The sequence below is a fragment of the Pangasianodon hypophthalmus genome, chromosome 18 (assembly GCF_027358585.1).
Source record: "Pangasianodon hypophthalmus isolate fPanHyp1 chromosome 18, fPanHyp1.pri, whole genome shotgun sequence".
Taxonomy (NCBI): Eukaryota; Metazoa; Chordata; class Actinopteri; order Siluriformes; family Pangasiidae; genus Pangasianodon; species Pangasianodon hypophthalmus.
The window spans coordinates 10,361,584-10,388,793 of NC_069727.1; the positions used below are offsets into that span (position 1 = coordinate 10,361,584).

The 27,210-nt window shown below is 37.5% G+C and overlaps 2 protein-coding genes across 2 annotated transcripts; both read right to left on the reverse strand.

Annotated features, from left to right (window-relative positions):
- Positions 1–1,015: 1,015 nt before the first annotated feature.
- On the reverse strand, positions 1,016–5,798 carry mapk12b (mitogen-activated protein kinase 12b). Its single transcript, XM_026923091.3, has 12 exons — positions 5,548–5,798; positions 4,676–4,805; positions 4,500–4,558; positions 4,287–4,398; positions 4,131–4,160; positions 3,344–3,391; positions 2,887–3,001; positions 2,418–2,489; positions 2,145–2,224; positions 1,970–2,048; positions 1,697–1,870; positions 1,016–1,487 (listed from the first exon to the last, which is right to left on the reverse strand). Exons 1-12 carry the CDS (start codon positions 5,664–5,666, stop codon positions 1,411–1,413), a joined length of 1,095 nt encoding a protein of 364 aa, XP_026778892.3. The 5' UTR covers positions 5,667–5,798; the 3' UTR covers positions 1,016–1,410.
- A 1,016-nt stretch (positions 5,799–6,814) lies between these two features.
- On the reverse strand, positions 6,815–26,007 carry mapk11 (mitogen-activated protein kinase 11). The gene is made up of 12 exons (XM_026923092.3): positions 25,748–26,007; positions 18,530–18,659; positions 14,046–14,104; positions 13,724–13,835; positions 13,522–13,551; positions 12,999–13,046; positions 12,771–12,885; positions 12,035–12,106; positions 11,557–11,636; positions 11,224–11,302; positions 9,393–9,566; positions 6,815–9,226 (listed from the first exon to the last, which is right to left on the reverse strand). Exons 1-12 carry the CDS (start codon positions 25,858–25,860, stop codon positions 9,153–9,155), a joined length of 1,086 nt encoding a protein of 361 aa, XP_026778893.1. The 5' UTR covers positions 25,861–26,007; the 3' UTR covers positions 6,815–9,152.
- Between the last annotated feature and the right edge of the window lie 1,203 nt (positions 26,008–27,210).

The window sequence follows — 27,210 nt, forward strand, 5'->3', positions numbered from 1 at the left end:
TTATTTTACTCACTGAAATGTAACACAATTTATAACATTTGTATCATGTGTTTTTTCTGGGTTTTTGGTGGATATTCTGTCTCTATCTGTTAAAATGTTAAAACAAACTTACCACAACAATTATAGACCCTTAATTTCTTTGTGAGTGAGCAAACCTACAAAATCAGCAAGGGATCAAATATTTATTTTCCCCACTGTATGTATATATTATATATATATATATATATATATATATATATATATATATATATACATACATACACTCACTGTCCTGTACACCTGCACATTCATGCAGTTTTCTAATCATTCAATCATGTGTAAAATTATTGTAGATACAGATCAAGAGCTTTAGTTGAAGCTCTTGAAGACAAAGTGTGATCTCCTGGGATTTTCACACACAACAGTCTCTAGAGATTACACAGAATGGTGCGATAACAAAAAACATTGAGTGAGCGACAGTTCTGTGGGTGGAAATGCCTTGTTGATAAGAGAGGTCAGAGGAAAATGGCCAGATTGGTTCGAGCTGCCAGGAAGGATATAGTAACTCATATAATCACTCTTTACAACTGTGGTGAGCAGAAAGGCATCTCAGCATGCACAAAACACCAAACCTTGACCACTCCTGTCAGCCAAGAACAGGAATCTGAGGCTATCATGAGCAGGTTATATATAAGGTTTAAGGTTTTTATATATAAGGTTTAAAAGCATTCCATGTGAAGTTCTTTTCTACCATTTGTAAGTTATGCAAATGTTGACTTTTCTCACTACTTTCAAATAAGAAAGTAATTTATTATCTAATGAGTCATTAAAGGAATTAATATGTCCACAATACAGTTTCAAACAGATCAATGTACATTGATTTGCATCAGTGTACATTGAACAGATTGAAAATCAATGTAATTGTAATTCCGTTTGCATTGTTTAATTCTAATTTTTTAATTTCATGAAAATAAATTACTGACAATGAACTTTACTGTTTTATCGTTAGACAGTAAGACCTTTGGTAATAATAAAACTTAAATCTGAAATAGTTTTGCACAGAACCCCCTGCACTCCCATTTAGAGATTGATGAAGTTACAGTATAGCACTGTTCACTTGCTTTGGTTGTCACAGGCCAGTGTTGGCTGGAAAGCATATTTATTTTATTAAGTTACATGAAGGAACTGAACTACAGGAACAAAAAAATGTTTACATTAAATATGGGCTGACTTACTGATCCTGTACATTTTATTCAGAAATTGTTTCATTTCTTTCTAAATTGCTTAATAAAAATATACAAGCTACAGGAAGTACACAAACAATCTGTACACGAAATATCATTTTCAAGAAATTCTTCTATGTTTTCTAGCACGCACATAGTTTGAATGGCAGTTTTTCATTGGCAGACACTGCTATGTGTGTGTATCCACTCAGAGAGAAGTGTCTTTGGAGTCTCTGAGCTCAATGAGCGGTGGTTGAAAGGACAGGATCTCTGTAAAAGTGTGACCTGTAGAGAAGACATGGATAAGATGATAAATTCTGAGAAATACTCTGGTTAGATATATTGTTCTTCTCTTATTGACTTCTCTTCTGGCTAACTTCTTCTCACATTTTTGTTAATTAGACATTTCACCATTTTCCACATCCATCTTCCTTCCCCTATTGTTATATGTTATTTTTTCTTTCTTTATTCTCAACCTCCCTCCCTGCACTTACGTTTCCACTGCTCGAGAGGCAGGTCAGCGTTGTCCATGGAGTGGTCGTAGGGCAAAGCCTCTGTCTCTTCTTCAGGCTCTCGAAAGTCTGCAAACATGGGAAGCTCAAGAGCCATCGAGGCACTCACACGCTTGTCAGGATCCAACACAAGCATCTTGTCCATGGAACTCACCACTTAAAGACATACACAGATATCACATACATGCACCTTAACTGGAGCTTTTAGTGGAATTGATAGATATGTTAATTTCGTATATGTACTGTTTTACATACCATCTGAGCTGGATTTAAAGAAAATAGAGTGCAAGTCTTTCTTTGGCACTTTAGGCAAACTTCTAATGTAGTTTTTGGCCTGAAAAAGTGACACATGGATATAAAGATGAAATGCCAATAATGGTATCATTGTGCATTATATTTACTTGGCCGTGTTTGTTTTCACACCACTCACATCCTGACTCTGGAGTTTCAGGATAAAGTCCTGTGCTGGTGTCCCTGTGATTTTCATAATCTCTCTCAATTGGTCCAAATCTATAGCTCAGGGTCAAGGATTAAATCACAAGGAAATAAACGTTTCATAGGTCGAGTTAGGAAGTCGGTCAATTTGGATCTAAATGCTGCCAACTGAAATCACTTTGTCACTGCTGCCATGTGCAGTGTAAACATATCATGTGAAACTGGGTTTCATTGGTTGGTGTCTCAGGAAGTAAGAAAGAAAGGATACGATCATTTCCTTTGAAGAGTGGCCTTCCAAGAAGCATCTCTGCCATGATACAACCAACTGACCAGATGTCAACTGCAAGCCACAAGAAACAGCAACAACAGGAAACTAGTTTAAGTTTAACTGATTTAAGATTAAGTAAAACATTTTTTCATCTCTACAAAGCATCATATGTAGTTAAATATGGTTCTGATTATATTGTCAAGGAATATCAAAGGTAGTTGTAGGGTCGATCAGAGGGCAAAACCATAGTAAATACTCTTTACACTTTTTCAGGCAATGGGTCAAGTTTTTGAAAAATGCAAGCTATTTCCTTACTATTTCTTCTTTTTTACATCCTCTGACGTTTACTGCACTGAAAATTCAATGCAGTAAGAGAACTAGGAAACTTCACAGACCAACAGTCACAGGTCAGTGATACAAGCCCCTCCATATACAACTGCAACAATAAGTTTAACTGTGTGCATGTTACCTGTCTGTGAGTAGTGCATCCAGTTCAGGATGACTTCAGGCGCTCTGTACCACCTGGTCACCACATAACCTGTCATCTCTGAGTCTGCCTGCCTCGCCAGCCCAAAATCCAGTATCTGCAACAAGTACAGGAACAATGAAACTCATAATAATGCAGTGTTCACAGTCTCCTGGTTAAGGAGAGTATTTTACTATTTATTATCAACGGACAAGCAATTATATGACATTAATTAATTATGAATCATCATGGTATATCATATGCCATGTATCTCCATATATGAATAACAGGTGACACCAAGCACTTTCACAACATAATAACATTTCATATATACATTTTTGGCAGAGAATGACATAAAGGCATACATTTTCAACACAGTTTAATAAATGTAAAGCTACTCTTTGATTTAGGAGATATACTTTTTTAAATTTTCTGTTTACATTTTTTGAAGAATGATTACCTTCAGCTCACAGTTCTGATTCACAGCCAAGTTCCCCGGTTTTAGATCCTGGTGAAGATCAACCAAAGAACACACATAACCTTGTGGTATTCACACATACGCACACAACTGTTAGCATATGGTCAAAATACTAATTATTTCTGATCATCTTAGGGATATTTGGTATTCACAAAAGCTAAACCTGTATTCATATATAGAAAAACACTGTTTTTAAAAATAAACAGAAAAAGCATCTTTAAAGTTACTCAAAACTTGTTTTAAGACCATGTTTTTCCCAAAGTTGAATGATAAATTACTGCTTGACATGGCAGTTCCACAAAAAATGCCAACACAAAGACAACACACAAATGACACAGAAATGCCTACTCCTTTACCATAATCAAAAAATACAGATTTCATGAGTATGCTGATTGGAAAAGGTGTTACAAGAGCTGCATTCACATACTGGAACCTGATTGGCTCTCATGGTTTATGAAAAAAATAACACTTGCAGGTCATTTTAATGTTTAATGCTATGATTTTCCAGTGAGATATTTATCACTCTTATTCTCATAAATGATGCAGCAAAATCACTGGAGTAACAATTTTTCTACACTGACCAGTCTGCACACTCAAATTATTTCACCCAAAAGTCACATTTATTAAGTTTTGTGTGACTTCAAGATCCATTCAGTGGGAAAAAAAGACAGAAGAGCTATAGACAGAGAATGAATGTGGGTGTTGAACGGAGTGGCCATCCTACCACCCAGCCCCCACGCATATCATTAACATGTCAGAGGTCACATACTCGGTGAATGATTCCAGCAGAATGAATATACTGTGGAGAAAGAGAGGCAGCAAGTCAGTATCTACAAAACACAAAGGGAAATAGCCACACATTCTTCAAGTCTGTAGAAGCTGAACAAAATGCATGCAATTTTAAGTGTGCATGAGTATCTCTAACCTTCAGCCCCCTGAGCATTTGATACACAAGAAACTGCACTCTGTCTTCAGACAACCTTTCCATCTTCATAAGCTTCCCAAGGTCAGTGCCCATGAATGGCATCACCAAATAACTACCAGAACCAGAACGAGAGAAGTATTTGTGATACTCAAACTTCAAGACTAGAAATGTGTATTCTCTACAATGAATGTTAAATGAAAATGATAAACTCACAAGTCATGGAATCTGTCCAGGGATAGTTCAGCCGTGAAGACATCCAACAGTCCGATCACCTGTTTCAGCCGATAAAAATTTGACACTGATATTTATCATGCAGGACTTCAGTGAGAGATTAGAAAAACATGGCAGTGGTTATAATTAATGACCATTTTCCAGTGCTATTAACTTACATTCTCATGCTTCATGTGTTTGACTAGTCGCAGTTCTCTGTAAGCTCGCTTGGCAAAGAGTCGAGACTGGAAAGGACGATGGAGTTTCTTGATAGCAACGCGTATACCAGTCTTCCTGTCAATGGCAGAGCTGTGAAAGGACAGAGGATGATATTTAGGCCACATTTTAGCCTTCAAACAGTTAACAAACCTGTTTCTAAACACTAATGCTCCTACAGTAAATCATTGTGAATAAATGATTATTAGTCTTCTGCAGTAGTTCTTTGGAGAGATGAGCATTCTTCCTTTCCTACTGAGGTTCTACATGGACTCATGTCTCACAGGGAACTCCTCTGTTACAATGTTCTACACAGAACCACTTTTTTTCTAAGAAAGTCGGCCATGACAGCTAACCTGCATGTCAGTTTTATGCAATCATGATTGCATATGGAAAGTATTCAGACATCTAAGCTATCATTAGGTTTAACTTGAAATGCAACTATTTCATTGCTTGTTGCATTGCATACAAAAATAACAGCATTACTAAGTTTCCTGGCATATAACTTTATAAGATATAACTATGTTTTTGTTATTCCAATGATTCTATCAAGCAACACAACTTTTTCTGTTCTTTTCTTTTCTTTTTTTCTTGTTTGTTTGTTTGTTTGTTTGTTTGTTTTGTTTGTCTTGTTTCATGCGCCCTGGTGGAATAATGTAAAAACCTGCGCACTGCGCTTTGAAAAAGCCACAAAAATAAGAACTGGTCCTGTTTAAGAGAGCTGTTTAAGAGAACTATGATTACGCTGAGCTTTGTCTCTCAGCTCAGTGAGCCGCTGTGTGTTCAGATGACAATAGGCTGCATCGGCATCTTTGCGTAACAGCAGTGTACTCACCAAACCGTTCCGTACGCGCCGGTGCCCACTTGGATGAGATCTCGGTATCTTTCCGGTACATCCCAAACTGTTTTGTTGATCTCTTGGCGGTAAAATCCGGTCCTTATACACAGTGACATATTGTCGGAAAGTCAAAGTGTGTTTTTGTCTGCGTTCTCCCTCATGGATTCATGGCAACTGCTCCCAACCTCCCGCAGACACCCGAACCCGAGTGCGCACCAGCCTGCAGGGACACAGGGGGTGTTCAACATCCTCTGCACTTCACACGCCTCACAGTCTCGCATCTATACAGTAAAAATCTCTTTCTCATGAGAACAAAAGCAGTTTGCATAAAAAAGTAAACCTTTTAGTCTATTCAAATCCTATCTTTTACAGGCTTGTGAAAACCAAGTCCAATTAAATTAAGTGTATAACCTAATTATAGTGTATAACCTTGTATTTTATATATATATATATATATATATATATATATATATATATATATATATATATATATATATATATATATATATATATATAATCCTAGACATTCACTTTTTAAATATATTATTTAGCATTTATTTTAGCCTCAACATACTAAACCCATGCATAACCCCTGCCTTTTGTGAGGGGGAGGGTGGGATAGCTCACACTTGAATAGGGGGCAAGCAGGACTCCTAACAAAGGCCCAGTAATTCTTCTTGTCCTTAAAGAGCCCCTAAAGAGTAATTGTTTTACAAACATGCAAAGAGATTGTGAGGGAGAGCAACAGCACAACAAAGTTTCTGTCGCATTCCATTTGTCCCAGAATGCACTTTGGGAATCGAACTCATCAAACCAACATAAACAATAAGCCAGCTAGTACTGACCATTATTGTTTCCAGCTACGGATCATTTACATGATGTTTTAGTCATACATCCATTCACAGATGTTCCTAAACCGCAGTTGTGTTGTGCAAATCAGTAACAATTAAGCCTGATTATCAAAGTAGAATACAATAATAAAGAATTCCAGCATTCTTCCTATTCATGCTAGAAATAGTCATTTTAAATTCCACTTTATAATGAAATAAAATTGAAATGTAAAAACATTAAGAGAAAAACTAGTGCTATAATAACACAGCTAGATAGAAATCTATAGATGCTAAATCTAGTTTTAAAAAACTAATTCACTAATATTGAAAACTAAAATAATTCACAAATATCAACAACATTTGGTATACTTCAGATATCTTTAAAGTAAACATTGCTCAACAATTGCTAAACACTGACAACATATTAGGAGCTGGCCTGTAAAATTCTATTTTTAATAACGACGCTATCATTAAAAAACTGCATTTATTTTTCATTATTGCACCAATAGGTTGAAGAAAGCATTAAATCGATGTTTAATATTTTAATTAAGTGTTGATGATGAAGCAAATAATTTTGCTACAGTGGTGGACATCACAAGCCAACACTATCAAAGTTATAGTTATTAATCTTGTGTTTCTGTAGTTTTTAGCCTGTCTGACTGCTCACTTGAATTGAACACATAAATAACTTCAACTTCAATCTAACGACAATTTGATTTTAAAAAAGTGTCATGTGAATGGAAAGTTCAGGAATAAAAACCTCTATGGTTCCAGTAAATAGCCCAAATATTATTGTACATATTTAAATAACAAGCCTAATATTTGGATATTTGGATTATGCTCATGAAATAAATCTGTACTGAGGGCATTGGTAGAATTTATTCATTTATTTTACAAAAAGGTTTGAGGTCTAAAGAATTCATAACTGTAGGTTAAACCAGTGCAGTGCAAACCAACTGTAGTTATCCATTTCTCTAATAACTGGTGGTTCAGTCAGTGGAAGAACAGCTATTAAAAACAACATAAAACATCTCAACACAAAACATGTATCACTTTCAAGTCAGACATTTCATATTCACACACTCACAGAAGCAACTGAGGTATATAAGATGTCCATATTATAATCAATTGTTTTAAATGATATAAAGAAGATCTTGAATAGTGAGATATTACCACATTTAGACATGCTGTATGTTACAGTATATCACGTCCCCGTGTCACTCTTAAGTTCATTTATTTAAATCTGCCTCATTAATGTGTCTAAAGACTTCAACCACGTGTTTACTTTCAACAAGTCTTATGTGAGGCATGAGCATTTCAAACACACTTATTTGTAAGCTGTTTGCTGTAAGCAGCTGGGTCACTGGCATCAAGAAAAGAGCTTTTACAAGACCTAAAACAAAAGATTGACCTTTTACAGAAGTAACTATACTATACAAAGGGTAGATGATGAAATAAATAAAAAAAAAAAAACTCAGAGAGATTCAAAGTAAACAACAGGAGAACTGAAGAAGTCTTTAGAGATATATGGAATAGCATCCACATTTAGATCACATTCAGAAATAGAATTTTGTTAACTAGTAATATCTTAACATTAACTTTTTGACTGTTGGTTTCATTTCAAATTAAGGAAATGCAAACTTTTGCACTTAACTATATGTATGTGTATGCATACATACAATACATACTGTAAATGATAGACACATAAAATGCCAGAGGTTAACAAAAGAATGGAAACAGAGCTACAGGTATACAAGTGGAGGAAAAAAACTATTCTACAAGTGTCTGGTACTGTACTGGAGATGTTGAACATTGTTCCTCAAAAGATATTCCCATAGTTGGTGTTTTGGTAATGGTGGTTAAGAACGCTATCAAACACATTTGTCAAAATTCTCTCATAGGTTCAGATCTGGTTAAGGTTAAGGTCATAGCATATGATTCACGTCATTTTCACACTCATCAAATCATACAGTGAGCTCTCGCTCCCTGTGGATGGGAGCAACGCAATCCTGGAAGAGACCACCAACATCAGGATAGAAATATTTCATCATGTGATCTGTCAGAAGAGCTTTGTAATAATTTCCATTGACTCTTCCCTCCAAGGAGGCAAATGAACACAAACCATGCTAGCAAATTGCCTTCACAGCATAACAGTCAACAGTTTTTCTTTTAATTTGTCACCCATCTATATGTATACTTGTAAGTATTTTGGTTTCCTTTAGTCTTTGGCGCAACAAACCAATACTGTGAATAATGTAACACTAACTGTGCTGTTTTCGTATTTTGAACCACACTCATAACTTCATAATGCCAAAATTCATCCTTCATCCAAGTCTTTTATTACATAAGGTTAATATTAATGCCTTTCAGTCAATCCTTCACTGTAAACATGTAGATATCAGGCTGACCTTTTCCTCTTCACCTTGGTTTGATTGACATCCATATTTTGCTCCACATTTCTTGTATTGTCCTTGTAATAAAAAAGTACAATAAAAACACAACATGCTTCCTATAATAATATATTGGTTGTGCATGTAGGAGTCTATAATGTGTCCTAGAAAGCAGAGACATATTACTTTCTGGCATTCATAAGTATATAACACACACACACAAAGCCTTTAAGCCTATGGAATGCACTGTTCTCATTTTCCAGTTGCCTAACCGGCAGGTCCTCAGATCCTCAGTCTTGAGTCGAATGAGAGACAAATCAACAGTATTTGTCCTTCTTGGGTAGTTGGTTAGACTCAGGTTTGGAATGTTGAACAGTAACTGTTACTGCTCGGCCTGGAGGCTGTCTGTTTGGTTGACAGGGGCTTTAAAACTGTTAACTTCCTCAAACACCAGTTCTGTAGAAAGAATATGGAGGGAAGATAAAAGAATATCAATTATGCACTCAATTTTAAAATATATACACCTATTAGTTGGAGCAAGTTTACACAAAGTCAAAGTTATAGCATGATTCTGTCAAGCAGCATTATTCAATATGTAAAACAATATCTCTTTTTCTCTGACCCTTCCATTCCTCCAGTGTGCGGTCCTTGCTCTCGGGGGTTTGGTCATATAGTGGTGCCTCAGGCTCATCTTCAGGATCATGGTACTGAGAGAAATAAGGGTGGGACAGGGCTTCAGTGGCAGAGATCCGCCTGTCGCAGTCTAACACCAACATTTTCTTCAGCAAATCTACCGCTGAAAGATACAGGCATAAATAGAGAAAGGGAGAAATGAAGGTAAGAAGCACATGAAGTAAAATTAGGTATAAGATTACAGGAGGTAAATATTGATCAGGCTGGCTAAAAATATACGCTTTATTTGCTGAAGGAATAGACATAATATAGCTCTTACAATATACAATAAGTGTTGTGTTTGGATTTGGTTAGAAGTTAGAAGATAAAAGCTATCATCTACCCTTTCGCACAATTTAAGAATGTCTCCCGAACCAAAGAATAAAGTTAAGCTGGTATCACTGAGGCCAAACGTTTACAAACACCTAGGCTAAAGATATTCAAACTCAATTTTACACAACTCTACACATTTCATGTTATCATATATTTCTTTTCGGCAAGTCAATTAGGGCATCTACTTTGTTCACATCACAGGTAATTTTAAAACAATTGACTAGAGTCAGTTTTATTTCAGCTTTAACTCCAGAATTCCAGTCGGTTAAAAGTTTACATATACCAAGTCGACTGTCTCTTTAATCAGTCTGGAGGATTCCAGAAATGTAATGATGTAATGACTTTTAGAAGCTTCTGATTGGCCAAAGGCATAATTAGGAGTTAAGTGAGAGTGCACCTGTTGTTGTATTTAAGGGCCTACTTAAGATCCAGTGCCTCTTTTGCCCTTGATACCATGTGAAAATCCAAGTAACTCAGCCAAGACCTCAGAAAATAAATGTGGACCTCCATAAGTCTGGTTCCTCCTTAGGAGCAATTTCCAAACAACTGAATGTACTAAGAGCATCTGTACAAATAATTGTATTCAAATATAAAAATCTTGGGACCACACATACACTGCATGTGCATTAACCTCCATTGCCATGGCCTGAAAGGCTGTCGCACAAGGAAGAAGCCTCGACTCCATGACTGGCATTAAATGGCAGACTGAAGCTTGCAGGTAATCAACAGCCTTTTGGAAAACAAAAATTGAACTGTTTGGCCATAATGATCAGCTCTATGTATGGGGGGAAATGGGTGAGGCTCTTAATCCAAAGAACACCATTCCAGCTGTGTGCATGGAAGCAGCATCATGTCGTTGGGGTGTTTTGCTGGAAAAGGGACTGGTGCACTTCAGAAAATAGATGGAATAATGAGGAATAAAGATTACTTAGAAATACTAAAATAACACCTTAAGACATCAGCCAGAAAGTTAAACCTTGGTCACAAGTGGGTCTTCCAGCAGGACAATGATCCTAAGCACAACTCCAAAGCTGTAACAGAATGCTTAAAGACAAGCAAAGTGAAAGTTTTGGAGTGGCCATCACAAAGCCCTGATCTGAATGCTACGGAAAATTTGTGGACTGAACTAAAAAAGCATGTCTGAGCAACGAGGCCCACAGACCTGACTGAGTTACACCAGTTCTGTCAGGATGAATGAGCAGAGCTTCCAGCAAAGTAATGTGAGAAGCTTGTAGAAGGCTTCCCCAAGCGTTTGATTTAAGTTCAAGCAATTAAAAGGCAATTCTGCCAAATACTAAATAAACTAGATACCCTAATTGATTTAACACAGGAAATGTATAACATGAAATGTGTGGAGTTAGGAAAAATTGAGTTTGAATATCTCAGTTGCATCTCAGTTTGAATATCTCAATTGGCCTCAACTGTATGTTTATCTATCTATGTCTCACCGTGTGGATTGGCTCCTCTGAATATCTTCCCCAGATCCTGCTGGGGCATGTAGGGAAGAGACTGGATGTATTTCTGGGCCTGGACAATAAAAGTTCAAACATCAAACATCCACACTATTAGCTGCTGATGGGCTTACCATTAACATTTATAATATGTGGATGTGATCCATTAAACATAGGAATTATTAGAGTCAATTATTCTACTGAATTCCATACAGCCACTTAAACTAGCCACAGGGTCTTAACTTTCAGACGAGTTTGTACAAATTGGCCCTGGAAAAATGCTACAAATTACAATCCTCCCATATAGAATCTACATGCAATAAATCTCACATGCTCTGAAGAGATCTTCTTAAGAAGGTCAGGAGTTGGGGTACCAACCACCTCCATGATTCTCTTCAGCTGATCTATATCTGAAGAAGCAGCATTAAAGATCATCGCCATATAAAAATAAAAGTCTTATGTAGCTCCGTACCACTGCCATATCATCCACCTGCTATTTTGTGAGAATATTCAATATACCAGTATGAATGTACCATGCATAAAAGAACTCAAAAGGCTCAAGTCTAATACTTCCAACAACAAAAATATGTAAATCTATGGATATTGTACTACTGTATCAGCTCAAAACTTAATTCTCTGTCTTACACTTAATATTAAATATTTAGTACTTGTGTTCTTTCTTGCTATCAGATTATATAATGTAAATGAGACTACTGCATTGCAAGCTTCTCTCTTTCTAGAGAGAGAAAGCAGCTCTTTTAAAGGCAACACTTAGACGTGCATCTAGTCTTGGGTAGATAAAGGATACAGTCATTTCCTGGAAACAAGACCTTCCCTTTGATAAGCTCACCCATAATGCATCCCACAGACCAGATATCCACTGAAAAAGAAAAATTACCATTCAACTTGAATCACATATTTGAAACTATTACATCTTTGGGAAAAGTTTTTTTCTTGTTAAATAAATCACAATAAAACAGCACATTGTTATAAACAATAAGAACTCTAAATACTGCGTTGTTAAAATATTTAAGATAAAAATACAGATACATATTCACATTACACTTCAAAGTTTTGGTCTAATAATCTATGCTGTGCAGTGAACATAATGGAATAGTCAAAATCATAAGATTAATTATGTTTTTACTTTCTCTACTGACAAAGCAATGCTAGTATCCATCATCGACCAACATTAAACAGACAGGAAAGTTAGTAAAATACATATAGCTCTTTTATGTATGCATCTGTGGCCTCAAGACTGTTGCAGGAGCTTTTGGCATCATTACATAAAATTGTAACTATTACCTAATTTCTGAACATTGGGGGAAAAACAATAATCAACTAAAATTTGTGAAATTTTGTGACTGAGTCACATCTCCATGTAATGTGCACATAAATAATTGCAATCGACTTTAAAACAAATATTTCTTGGTACCTACTGCTATGAATAATTGTTAACAATATTTAATAACAGCATGCAAGTAGGTAAAATAAGACTATTGAGCAGTATATTTTATAAGATTGCTTTGATAAGTCTTTCTCACCTGTCTGATTATAATGCATCCAGTTGAGCATAATTTCAGGCGCTCTGTACCAGCGTGTTGCCACATACCCAGTCATCTCATCATCAGTCTGCCTGGCCAATCCGAAATCCAGGATCTGATGATACAATCAAATGCAATCAGCCATTCAGACCACTTTATACTCCAATATTTTATACTGTTATATTTTAATCTTTAACATATAATAAAATTGTGCAGTATAGTTTTTACCCTGAGTTCACAGTCTTCATTCACAGCTACATTGCTTGGCTTTAGATCCTATGAAACAAATATTTGATTTAAAAAACACAGTATATAATTATGTACACAATATACAACTTAAACACTAGTCAGACAATATATTTCTCCTTCTACATTTCTCCTTGTATATAGTCTGGTCAAACCACTTCATTGATCATATTGTATATCCACTTACTTCCACATACTATTAGCCGAAGCTCAAATGTCATTATGAAAACTTTCATTCTTGCAATAACTTCAACTGTCCAGATTTTATTTTTACAAGAAATAATGCAGATGTGCACTCTTACTTTTCTGCATGTTCCAATGGCTTAAGAAAGCAGGCAAAATTTAATATAGAGGAAAAACGATTGCCCAAATATATAGTGCACTACTGCATTACACAGGTACGTGGTAATTAAATTAGCAAATCAGCTCCTACAGGCATCTGCATCTACACGCAGTAGTTTGTTAACAGAACATAGAATAAGCAAAGAAAAGGGGAAAAACTCACTCTGTGTATTAGTCCAGCTGAATGGATGTACTGTTTTTGGAGAAAAGAAGAGAGAAATTGAATTATAGATATTGAAGGAAGAAGGGAATAAAGACAAAATGCAGAGAGAAACCAGAAGTGCATTTTAGAGCTTTCAAAATATAATAAAAGAAAAAAAAAGAAAAGAAAAAAAAGCACAATATAAGTCCAATCCCTGAAATACCTTAAGGCCACGAAGTAACTGATAAATGAGGAACTGCACATGCTCATCTGAAAGGCGTTGAAACTTGACTATGTTGTTGAGGTCTGCTCCCATTAGATTAGTGACAAGATAGCTGAAAAGATAGAGAGGTGACAGAGAAAAGATTACATGGCATAGCCACAGGATGACGTATTATATTTGATGATAAGTAACAGTATGAATGTGTATTATCTAAAAAGTTTATTCCATACTATAACATAAATAGCCTTTATCACATACATTTATCATCCCACAGGAAAATTGTAGAACCAAATTGTAGCTTGAGGTCCAGGTAGATACTTACACCTCATTGAATTCTTCTAGTGATGCTGCAGGAGAGAAAACATCTAGCAACCCAATAACCTAAGAAAATGCATAAACACAAATGGGCAATACAGTGCGTTTAGTTTCGGTTAGGATGTGTAATTAAAGGGTGTGTAGTGTTACAAAGCATGCATGAATTCCAAACAGGGTTTCTTTCAGCTTGATGTTAACCTTTAGCCAACAAACGGGTCACACAGTACTCCAGCACTTTATTAAATCATGCAATGTTTGCTGTAGTCAACACGCAATCATGTGTTGTTTGCTGTAGTCACTCACTGGATGACAGATTAGCATTTTGCTGTCCAAGTGTCACATAAAAGTCAGATGTGGAACTATTTAAACTATGTGGAACTACTGTAGGTTGGTGTAGCAGATAGGGATCCTAACTGTTCAAGGCACAGCCCTTACGTCAAACAAAATACAAATACAAACCTGACCACTTTAATAAAACACTAAAAAATATGATATGTAAGTTCATACGCAATGATAGGTGAATTTGGGGATGAATGGTTAGAAGTCCTACGATTTGCAGTCCTGGAGGTGCCCTAGGCCTCCACTGGGTTTTCCCCTTTTGAGTTATTATAAGGGTGGAAGCCCAGGGGGTGTTGAATGTAATTAAAGAAAGCTAGGAGGACGGTCCAACACTCAATAAAATGATGTTCAGTACATCTGGGACCTGTGAGACCAAAGGACAGTGGTTCAGGATGTATAGAGACAACTGCTAGAGATGAGAGCATTAAGGGAGACAAACAGTGACTGGAACAGCCCCAGTGTGCCCACAGCCTGACAGGACAGTCCATTTCTATGTGGACTTCTGCAAGGTGAATGCTGTTCAAAATTTGACAAAAATCCACAGGCTTATAGGCTTCCATGTGGGTCATGAGCAAGTGCATCCCAAATGGGTAAAACAGCTACAAGTGAGGACTGCCCATGACCCAAGACCAAAAAGCAGGTGAGACAGTTTCTGGGGCTGGCGGGATCTTATCGCAGGTTTGTAACCAATTATTCAGACCTCAGAACCACAATAACTGATCTTACTAAAAAGAGAGCACCAGAGCAGTGTCTTGCTTCGCGTCCCTGACTTCTTTCTCCCTTTTGTGTTGCAAACTGATGTGTTGGACTGAGGGTTGGGGGCCATTCTGTCCCAGGTGGTGGAGATGGAGAACAGGGAAGCTCTTCATGGGAGATCCAAGTATTGCACCATTGAGAGGAGGGTCTGGCTATTAAGTGGACAATTCTCACTCTCTGACACTACTTATTGGGGCACCTATTCACTCTCTATTCAGACATCGCTCCCCTGTAGTGGATCCATCGCATGAAGGATGCCAATGCGTGGATCACTCTTTGTTATCTGCCATGACATCCTATTAAGTTTACAGCGGTTCACAAGCCAGGGGCGCAGATGGTAGTGCTGACTTTCACTATTGTCAGGGTGGGGGAGCTCCTTGGCCTGTGTCAGGCTGTGGGAGTTACGTAGCAGATGGGGGCATGGTTTAGTAGCAGTCTGCAGCAAGAGGGGAATGTTTGGGGGACAAGCTAGAGAGATAATGACTAATGTCTTGTTTTTCCACATATATTAATGTGATCACTCTCACTCTGTCACCCTAAACAGTATCTTCATTTGATTTTCTTTCATTGTATATTATTGTCTGTCTGCCATGTTAACAAGCAACAATAAAAAAAACTCATACATGATCTCAATCTTGTTTTGCTGTGCTTTTTGAATGTCATGCTGCATTGTTATAACTGGATTTTATGTAATTTATAATTATAATGTTATAATTTTGATTTTTATAATAGGGTTTTAAATTTTTCACTGTTTAGGATAATATTCTGAAAATGGCTTTCTGAAGGAACAGTGGTATCCTAATATTGAAACAGTATGTGAGAATGGGGACAACACTCACTTCTCACTACTTTCGCTCTGTTGCAATTATCTCAGTAAAAACTGAGATAAATCATGTGAGTCACCAGTACTTGCTAAATATTCCTGCAACTCCTTTAATGTTGCTGTAGGTCTCTTGGCAGCCTCCCTGATATGCTTGTCCTTTGTTCAATTTTTAAGAGTTGTTGATGATGCCTTTGACACACTTATACACACTTCTTTGGCACACTTATGCAACCAGGTTATTGTAAGTTTGTTCTTTTTCCCCATTTCAAATATAGTGCCTATAAAAAGTATTCACCCCCTTAGATGTTTTACACTTTTATTGATTTTATAAACCAATCATGGTCAATATAATTTGGCTGACAAATTATATATAATTTCTGACAAAAAAAAATTACAAAAAAACCTCTTTAATGTCAAAGCGAAAACAGGTTTCTACAAAGTAATGTCAATTAAATAAAAATATGTGATTGCATAAATATTCAGCCCCTTTAAAATGACTGACCTAATTCAACAGAGGTCCAGCCAGTTGGTGCTAGTAGACTCACAATTAGTGAAATGGGGATCACCTGAGTGCAGTGAATGTGTCTCAAGTGATTGTAGTATAAAGACACCTGTGTCTGGAAGGTCCAGTCACTGGTTAATCAGTATTCCTGGCTACCATTACACCATGAAGACAAAAGAACACTCCAAGAAAGCTCAGAGAAAAGGTTATTGAAAAGTATAAGTCAGGGGATGGATACAAAAAAATTTCCAAGACACTGAACATCCCCCAGAGTTCAGTTAAATCCATCATCAAGAAACGGAAAGAATATGGCACATGTCTAAATCTGCCTAGATCAGGCCGTCCTCACAAACTGAGTGACCGTGCAAGAAGGAGACTAGTGAGAGAGGCCACCAAGACACCTATGACTACTCTGAAGGAGATACAAACTTCAGCAGCTGAGACTGTGCATACAACAACTGTTGCCCGGGTTCTTCACCAGTCAAAGCTTTATGGGAGAGTGGCAAAGAGAAAGCCACTGTTGAAGAAAACTCATATTAAATCTCGACTAGAGTTCGCTAAAAGGCATGTGGGAGACTCCTTGGTCAATTGGAAGAAAATTCTTTGGTCTTATGAGACCAAAATGGTGCTTTTTGACCATCAGACAAGACGCTATGTTTGGCGGACACCAAACACTACGCATCACCACAAACACACCATCATGCTGTGGGGATGCTTCTCGGCAGCCGGCCCTGAAAGGCTTGTAAAGGTAGAGGGTAAAATGAATGCGGCAAAATATAGGGAAATGCTGGAGGATAATCTTATTCAATCTGCAAGAGAACTATGGCTTGGGAGAAGATTTATTTTCCAACAAGACAATGACCCGAAGCATACAGTGAAAGCTGGTTTAAAGACAACAAGGTGAATGTTCTGGAGTGGCCGTGAATGTCTGGAAAGTCCAGACCTCAATCCATTAGAGAACTTGTGGCTGGACTTGAAAAGGGCTGTTCACGCCCGATCCCCGTGCAACCTGACAGAGCTTGAGCAGTTTTGCAAAGAAGAATGGAGTAAAATTGCAGTGTCCAGATGTGCAAGCCTGATTGAAACCTATCCACACAGAGTCAGTGCTGTGATTGCAAGGTGCATCTACTAAATACTGACATGAAGGGGGTGAATATTTATGCAATCACTTATTTCACATTACATATTTTTATTTAATTGACATTACTTTGTAGAAACCTGTTTTCACTTTGACATTAAAGAGTTTTTTTGTAATTTATTTTTGTCAAAAAAGCCAAATTATATTGACCATGATTGATATATAAAATCAATAAAAAAGTAAAACATCCAAGGGGGTGAATACTTTTTATAGGCACTGTAGTTTCTAATTGTATTTAACTTGAATATTGTTGGGTGCTATATCACATTAGAGGTGGAAAAAGATCTGAACTGATTTACCTTGTTTGCAATTTTAACAGGAGTGTGTAAAATTTTTATACCCACTGTATCTACAACAACTGCCTCTGCATGACTTCATAAATACATATACACTATATCTAAATATGACTATATATATATATATATATATATATATATATATATATATATATAATACTATGTTTATATCTAAATATTTGTAAATAAACTGACTGCAGTTGATGTTACAGTGATTACAAGAGGATGAGTACAGAGCTACGGTGGACTACTCTAGCTTCACCAGACATACTGAATTATCCATCTGGATCTTATGTCATTCAATCCGTGGAGCTGAGTGGTATGGAATCTGATTATTCACATTCTGCTTCCTGTTTAACACCACTATGTAGTCATCTCTCACATACTGCTCTACAAAACATATGTGAATATGTAGTAAATCACTGGCATTTGGGCAGTCAATTCAAGAAATTTGCACGATTTGGACTGGAATTCTCTGACTGGAAACCATGCATTTCTACAGAGACAAAAATACTTAAGCAAAAATAAAATATGCATGAACCACAAATCCTAAAGTATCTGTAACCAAGTAAATACAACTATGTACTATCCGCATCTGAGTAATTTACTTTATGTGTGTTGTGTGTGGCTAACTCACATTCTCGTGTTTCATGTGCTTGAGCAATCGCAGTTCTCTGTAGGTGCGCCGACTGTGAATGAGAGACTGAAATGGCCGCGAGAGCTTCTTAATGGCTACCTTCTGACGAAGCTGTACATCATAGGCCGAACTAAAGGAAAGTGAAGAGAGGTAAAGAGGAGAGGAGAGGAGAGGAGAGGTCATGTTAATAATGTAAGGGACAGCATGTAGAGCAAACACAAACTTGAAACATAGTTTGCAAAATGACCATGAAGATAACAGGAGAGTGAAAAACAGGGAGAAAGCTGGATTAAAATCTTGAAAGTGTAGTACACTAATTCTATTTAGACCCAAAACAAGGTTTAGAAAAGCTCAATATCAAAGCACTAGCTACAATCTAAGGCTAATAAATATTTCAACTATGTTTGTTACCCTGCTGACAAAAAACAGGTCTTGAACATGTGCACATTCTCAAATGCTGGTGTCTTCCATATATGCATCTCCTGAATACTGCTAGAGTAAAATAAAGCTAAACAAAAGTGTGACTGAAGTTACTAAGGACAAACGTGAGATTTATGCTTTATATAAAATCTGGTAAAAAATTATTATGGAACACGTGATATGAAGTAGAGAACATTATTGAACACCATACACCATATGTCGAAAGAGTATCTCTGCACCTGCCTGTCTAACATTTTTCTGCAATCTATGATATTATCAGGAAGTTGTTCCCTCCTTTGCTATTGTAACAGAAACAGTCTGGAAACACTCTAGAAAGGTTTTAATTAGACATAGACAGAATGTTGGTGCATGGATTTGAACCCTACGAACATTAGTTAGATCACGCACCATATTTGGTTTGAATTTAAATTGTTCCACTTTGCATTCAACAAAACATTCCTCTGAGAATCTTGTTTTGTACACAGCAGTATTGCTATGCTGAAATATGAAAGAGCTTCATCCAAATTAATCATCATTCATTCATTCTTTATCCTGGTCATGGTCACACAGCCATAAGATATGTACCTAGGTGCAATTTAGAGTAGCTAATCCATCTTCCGGCATATTTTTTGAAATGGTAACCAGTGATTTGTACCAAACCATGGACACTGGAGCTGTAAGACAACCAACACTACCTTCTGTTCTACCACTTCACCCCCTTCGCCAAAGTGTTACCCATGTGTGACTGTACACTGCTATCACAGGAAATACACACTTTTGGTCCACCCTTAGGTGTGTATGAATGTTGCATGGTGTCATTTATTGCCCTGAAATAGACTGGCATCCCATAAAGGGTGTGTTCTCACCTCACACCCTATGTACCTGGAATAGGCGCCGGATCCACTGCGACTATAAAGTAGTTACTGAAAGAAAGTGAGTCATGTATCTTTTATTATACACTATATAATTTGCTTTTGATTGTCACAGTGTAATATTTATGGCTAAGTCAACTTTCTGATAATTGTGTAATAGTTAGGTGAACTAAACAAAATTATCTTACAACACAAATTATATTATTCAACCCATTAGCTCTATGTATAGGAAATAAAAAAAACATTTAACTGACACAGCTTTCTATTCCCATTTCATACACTGTTATAGTCACAACAACTTAAAATGTGCAGTTCACTGAACTTTAATTGAATTAAAAAATTTAGGTACAATGGGTAACTAGAAAATTTTATGAGATGCTTGAAATTTTTGGAGGTGGGGTAATGGAATCATTACCAGAGTATCTCTGGCATTTTAGTCCCATCTGAATCTGTAAATTTTACAGACTGTGCATGCACGTGTCTAGAAAGCTTATGACATATTTCACCTTCTATAAAATGAGCAGCAGAACTAACCCAGGTAATATACTGTATGTCCCATTTAAATTGTCATATTGGTAAAGATTCCATTGGACTGTATGGTGTGGGAAAAGAGCTTTTTCTTCAGTATAGAGACATTCCAGGAAGTGCTCTGTTCTACCGTCTCCGAAACAAAACCACGTATTGGCTTAGTCTCAAACACGGAAGAATAAAATATTGACAACATTTAAAATGTCAGAGATGCAATGATTCCGGGGGTTCTAGGTAAATTATTGAGTTTCTAGCACAGTTACAGCTTACATACATTTTGTAGTCATGTGACCTATGACCACAACCACACCTTCTGCATAAGCCACACATCCTACGAACATGTGTACGTCATGAAGACAGTCTTATCTCTTTGATTTATGCAGACATTACTTAATGTCTAGAAATCTTATTCCATCCAAGAAGTACTTTAAGCTGCATTATCTCTTATTTTGATCATTTATGACCTTAAACAAAAGTAATGTTCCATTACTAGAATATTTTACAAAAAAAAGCTGTGGGCCGGTGTTAGACTTGAGTTGAGGACCATAACATCAACTCACCAAGGGAAGGAGTTTATTTCCTGTCCACACTGCCAAAGCACATCTTTGTGCTGGTTTTTCAGACACAAACACACTTATCTACCTGATACTAGCAAGAGATCAGGGATATCAGGCCTCATAATTGCAGCCTGAAGTTTTAGAGGCCAATCAAAAAATAGTGCCAAACAACAAAAGTTTCAATTGCTTTGACTCTAAAACATGGAAAGAATAAGCAAAGAGAGAGACAGAGCCAGTGTTACAAAACAGCCTGTGTTATAAAACAGCAATTAAGTTTTGTTGAGGGCATAAAACCCAAGTGATCAGCTCCTGGGAATTAACGGACTTGTCAGTTGTCTCTGTCATGTACTTGAGCTGTGAAAATGTCCAAAATACATACCTCTATATAGTTTCTACACAGTAAATAAATAAGAGAATGTCTTCCTGTGAATAACCCCCTCACCAGTGATGTATCACATCAGCAGCCAGTGGCACAGATGGTTTTTGATACAGGGGCATGACAACAGGAAAACTACCTGAATTTGCTCTATAAAGCGGTAGGGTGTCTGACCCAAACCCTGAATATTATTATTCCCCTACCTTAGGCTGTGTTGATAAGAATTTTTTTTTTGGTACCAGTACAAAAACACATCACTACAGCTCACACCAACATATTCCTAGGTGTAAAAATTAAAAGTAGTTTACCAGAGTTGAACTGCTCTTGAACATACAGTCCCCAGCCACTTTATTAGGAACACTATACTAATACCGGGTATGACCCCCTTGGCTCTCAAAACAGAAGCAATTCTTTGTAGTGTGGTGCTGGAAACATTCATGAGATTCTGGTCCATGTTGATGTGATTGCCTCATATGATCACTGCAGATTTATCAGCTGCACATTCATATTGTGTATCTATTGGATTCAGATTTGGTCACAGAGGAGGCCACTGAAGTACAGTGAACTCACAGTCATGTTCATGGAGCCAGTTTTAGATGATATGTGCTTTGTGACCTGGTGCATTAGCATGCTGGAAGTAGCATTAGAAGATTGGTAAATTGTGGATATGAAGGGATATACATGGTCAGCAACAATACTCAGACAGGCTGTGGCATTCAAAAAATTCTCAACTGGCATTAAAAGGCCCAGTGTGCACCAAGTAAATATTCCCCACAACATTACACCGCCACCACCAGCCCGACTTCCTCTGAACTCTCTCATCAACAAAAACTGCCTTTCACTGGATGGTTTTAATATTTTCTTAGTTTTTTCTTAGAGACTGCTGTGTGTGAAATTCCCAGGAGATCAGTGGTTTTGGGAAATATTTACACCAGTCCATCTGGCACCAACAATCATGTCACGGTCAAAGTTACTGAGATCACATTTTTTCCCATTCTGATGTTTGATTTGAACATTAACTGAAGCACTTGACATGTACCTGCATGATTTTATGCATTTCACAGCTGTCACATGATTGGCTGATCTGAATGGTCAGATGTACAGGTGTTCTTAATAAAGTAGCCAGGGAGCGTATATACGCATCGGCTGATAGGACACAGTCTTAGCAAAGCTTCAGTCATTCACATCAGTTTTGAGTAAGACAAAGCAGAAACTAATTACAGTTGTCTGCCCACATTCAAAGTTGTATGACACAAACATGCTTATTACATACCAATAATGCATAGAAATGAATTCTTTTAATAATATCACAAGTTCTTTTGAATGCAGCCTTACTTTACAGCTGATATTACACACTGAGACATGCAGTGTTCTGCAGGCATCTGCCAAACTCCCAATTATCCACTAGCCTGCAAGATAGAGAAGCATTAAATGTCACTGCAGAGAAAATTCCCTCTGCCAGAGCCCATAAAAGATTTTTATAAGATAAAGTGTTGCTGTTTGTTCATGGACATCTACTTTGTTTAGATCCAAATTAATAATTTTTATTGCTTTATATCGTGTGCCCTAATTAGACAAATTTACTGATTAGAAAGGATGCCTGCACTATGGAATCCCCAAATGATAAAAGTCATGTATAGGCAACCACTCGTGTTGACCGCAGTTGGCTCAAGCTACATGTTCATGTAGAATTCGGTGCATATGCAGCCAAACATATTAGGTACAGAGCCTAAATACTGTACATATATGATGAAATATTATGGTGCATTATTAATCACTGTCTAGTAATCCCACAAAACCATAGTGAGACAGAAACCCATAAAAAGCCTTTACATACCATTCTGTCTCTAACTATTGACACAGAAAGGCAAACATTTTTGTGTCATGATATTCTGAATCAGGCTGAAGACATTTCAGAAAATATTTATGAGGCTTCATCTTTAAATGGTGCTGGCTTTAATGAAAACATGGTGTATTATGTTCTAAAAGCTGTAAAATTCCACCCTAATCAACAGCAGCTCATTGGGCAATGAAAAAAGTGGTCAATATTGACAATTTTAATTGCTCTGGTCTGCATTTCATCAATGTCTGAAGAAACCCACTGGGCCAGTATAAACTTAGATAGGTCTGGACATGCTCCTCTCATTATCTTATAAGCTGTGGGGCCATTAGGAAATACTCCTTCCTTCATTCATTCATCTTCAGTAACTGCTTCACCCTGGTCAGGGTTGTGGTGAATCTGGAGCCAATGGTAAATCTGGGCATAAGGCAGGAGAATTCACCCCGGATGTGATGCCAGTCATTCGCAGTGCACCATGCACACACATTCACAGACTCATTCACACCTAGAGGTGTGATAAAATGATAAAATGAGGCATAGTATGAAGTTAGGTTTATTTTCTTGATTATTTAAGAGTTTAGGAAATAGTTGAAGGGATTTTTAATATTTCTAACTCACTCTATAATCAACTTTTATCTATTATTTACTAATCTATTATACCAGGCTCATTGTTTTGAGGATTCCATACAGGATAGCATATAAAGGTAAGTACGCTATATGGCCAAAAGTATGTGGACACCTGACCATAATACCCATATAAAGGTCTTTCCCAAACTGTTGCCTCAAAGTTGGAAACACACAATTGTCTAGAATGACTTTGTTTGCCGTAGCATTAAGATTTCTTTTCACTGGAATTAAGAGGCTCAAACCTGTTCCATCATGACAATGCCCATGTGCACAAAGCGAAGTCCATGAAGACATGGTTTACAAAGGTTGATGTGGCCTGCAAGACCCCTGACCTCAACCCACTGAACATATTTGGGATGAATTGCAATGCCAACTTCATGCCAGGCCTTCTTGCTGGACATCAGTGCCTTACCTCTTGTACTCTTCCGGCTGAATGATTAAAAAAATCCCAACGCCACACTCCAAAATCTAGTGGAAAGCCTTCCCAGAAGATTGAAAGGGTATTACAATAGCAAAGGGGAAACAACACATTATTAATGCCCATGGTTGTCGAACACAATGTTCAGTGCTCAGATGTCCATATACTTATGGCTGTATAGTGTATAGCAATTTAAGGGCAGTTCATGGGCAGAAGTCCAAAAGAACACAACTGACTCTGGGAAAGATGGCTTAGATCCTCTCACCCGCCAGTCCACCAGCTGACTGTTCATGGGGGTCTGGCAGCTCAAATATACACACTCACACAGTAGACTGCTCTACCTCATTTGTGTTGCCCTGTGACGTTGCCCAAGACATGAGCAGCATGCATGAGCAGCAATTTGAAAACACTGCTGGTTTCACAAGTACTGTATGTGGTTTCCTTCACATTTTCTCATTTCCAGATGGGTGGGAATTGAACACTTAAACTGTGAGTCATATAGCTTTATTTCCCAGTGTATGTCAATAATAATAATAATAATAATAATAATAATAATAGCTTATCGTTGCTCAAAGGCACTAAGACTAGACAGATATTTTAAGATGATGCAGGAACAATATCACCATGACAGCTCACCATGGCAACCATATAGGCATGTCACTGGGTGGTCTCTAATCATATAGCTTCGAGGCATTTGCATGCTAGCCAACAGGAAGACTATGTGCACACATTAGGCGTTGCAATAATGACAGTTTATTGCTTAAATACATAGTGAGTCTATATGACTTGTATTCTCCAACATGCTGCAAACCTACTTGTGCATATAGAAGCCCTGGTCAGGAGCAGATAGAGTTGTTTGCAAACCTTTTGTTTAGGCACAAAAACTATTGTGACAGATACTGGACAATGAATTGGTCATAAAATAACAGGCCACATTCAACTGTTATCTACATACTGACATGTTGACATGGTAAATATAGAAGAGTGAGGTGGTTAGATATCATCTTTTACTTTTGTTTTCATGGAGTTGGTTTGTTTCCATTGTTTCGAATGAAGTGCATATGCATAAGGGTTCACATCAGAAGTGAAAAGGCATAGACAGATTTATTTGCTTGTTAGATTTCAAGTGAATGATCATAAATGATGTGATTATGATATGATATGAATGGTGGGTTAAAAGAAGCCAGACGCCACGTCACTGATGAACCCCTGATTTGATACCTACTTCCCCAGCGCATCCTCTCCATATACACTCAACACTCAATGCTGGGTGAACTGTGTTTACTGAGGTTTGTTTATATAACTTCCTGAATATCAAAGCTTCAGGACTGACTAATAAACTTCATTTCGATTTAAAAAAAATCCATGCTGCTGAATGATAACTGCAATAAGGTACTGGGTGCTTACAATGCGCTTGGTCTATACTAGGCCATTTGTAATGATTGGGTAAATCAGAAATAGAGTGGGTTTATGTATGTATGTATGTATTGATTTATTTATTCTTTGCATTTGATATGATGAAGCATTCCGGGGATGTGGGCTATACCATGCTGTCTCATGCCTCTCAGGTTAGAACTCACCACACGGAGCCGTACGCGCCCGAGCCGACCGGCGTGAGGATCTGGTAGCGCTCGGGCACCTCCCATACTGTCTTGTTGAGCTCCTGGCGATAGAATCCCGGTCTGGCTGACATGATCACTAATAAACCCAGAAAAGGCTGTCCTGTTTTCAGCTGCAATATTCGCCTTTTCGACTACACAGTCTGCACAGATGAAATAGCCCAGCGCCTCTGTTTGTGCTCGCAGTTTACCAGAATGGGAGGCTCCGTCTGGTGGTGTGTGGGGGCGCGGTGCGCGCGCACGCCGAGTCACACACTCACTCCCTCTCTCTCTCTCTCTCTCTCTCTCTCTCTCTCACACACACACACACACACAGCGCCGTGGTTGTCATTTTTTATATTTCACTATTTTTATATTTCACACACACCTAAACCATTGCGCAGTTTCCTCTTTTCATCTCCTCATCCACTTGATCCAGTTAATCAGCTAATATAATCAATAAGCCTTGAGTGGTGTGCATCCCAACTGCACCCCAATTTAAACAAAAACAGCTATACACTATATGGCCAAAAGTCTGTGGACACCTGACCATGACTCCCATATGTGCTTATTAAACATCCCTTTCCAAAGGCATGGCATTAATATGGATTTTTTTTGCTGTTATAATAACCTCCACTCTTCTGGGAAGGTTTTCCACTAGATTTTGGAGTGGAGATTTGCACATTCAGCCACAAGAGCATTCGGCTGTGTTCAGTGGGGTTGAGGTCAGGGTTGGGTGCAGGACACTTGAGTTCTTTCACTCCAGCCTTGGCAAACCAAGTTTTCATGGAGCTCGCTTTGTGCACATTGGCATTGTCATGCTGGAACAGGTTTGGGCCTCTTAGTTCCAGTGAAGGGAAATTGTAATGCTACAACATGCAAAGACATTCTATATAATTGTGTGCTTCCAACTTTGTGGCAACAGTTTGGAGAAGAACCACATATGGGTATGATGGTCAGGTGTCCCCAAACCTTTTTGGCCACATGATGTAATTTATTTTAATAATAAGTTGTTACTTCATGGAACAATTTAGCAGACTATTCTCAACTGATTATTTATGAAGTTTTACATTGTAGCAGGACAGAGTCTCCTAAAGACAGGAGTACCAAACTGCCATCTTTTCCTCTTTTCCTGTCCTAATACACCTGATTCAAGTAAACAGCTACTGTGATTAATTGAGCTGACCAATACGACTGTATACCAATTTAAACTAAACACACATACCTACTGTATGCTTTACACTAATTCACAGAATTATGAAATGCAACATTAAAATGTCTCGTGATTACACTGATGAATATGATGAAGGTTGATTCATTTTAGTACAGTGCATCATGAAAATATTCTACTTATTAGATGGTTTATTAAACATATTTGAGTTATTTGTACCAATGATATAAAACGTTAGCAAATTTCTACCTACAGAGGTGTATACAACACAAAG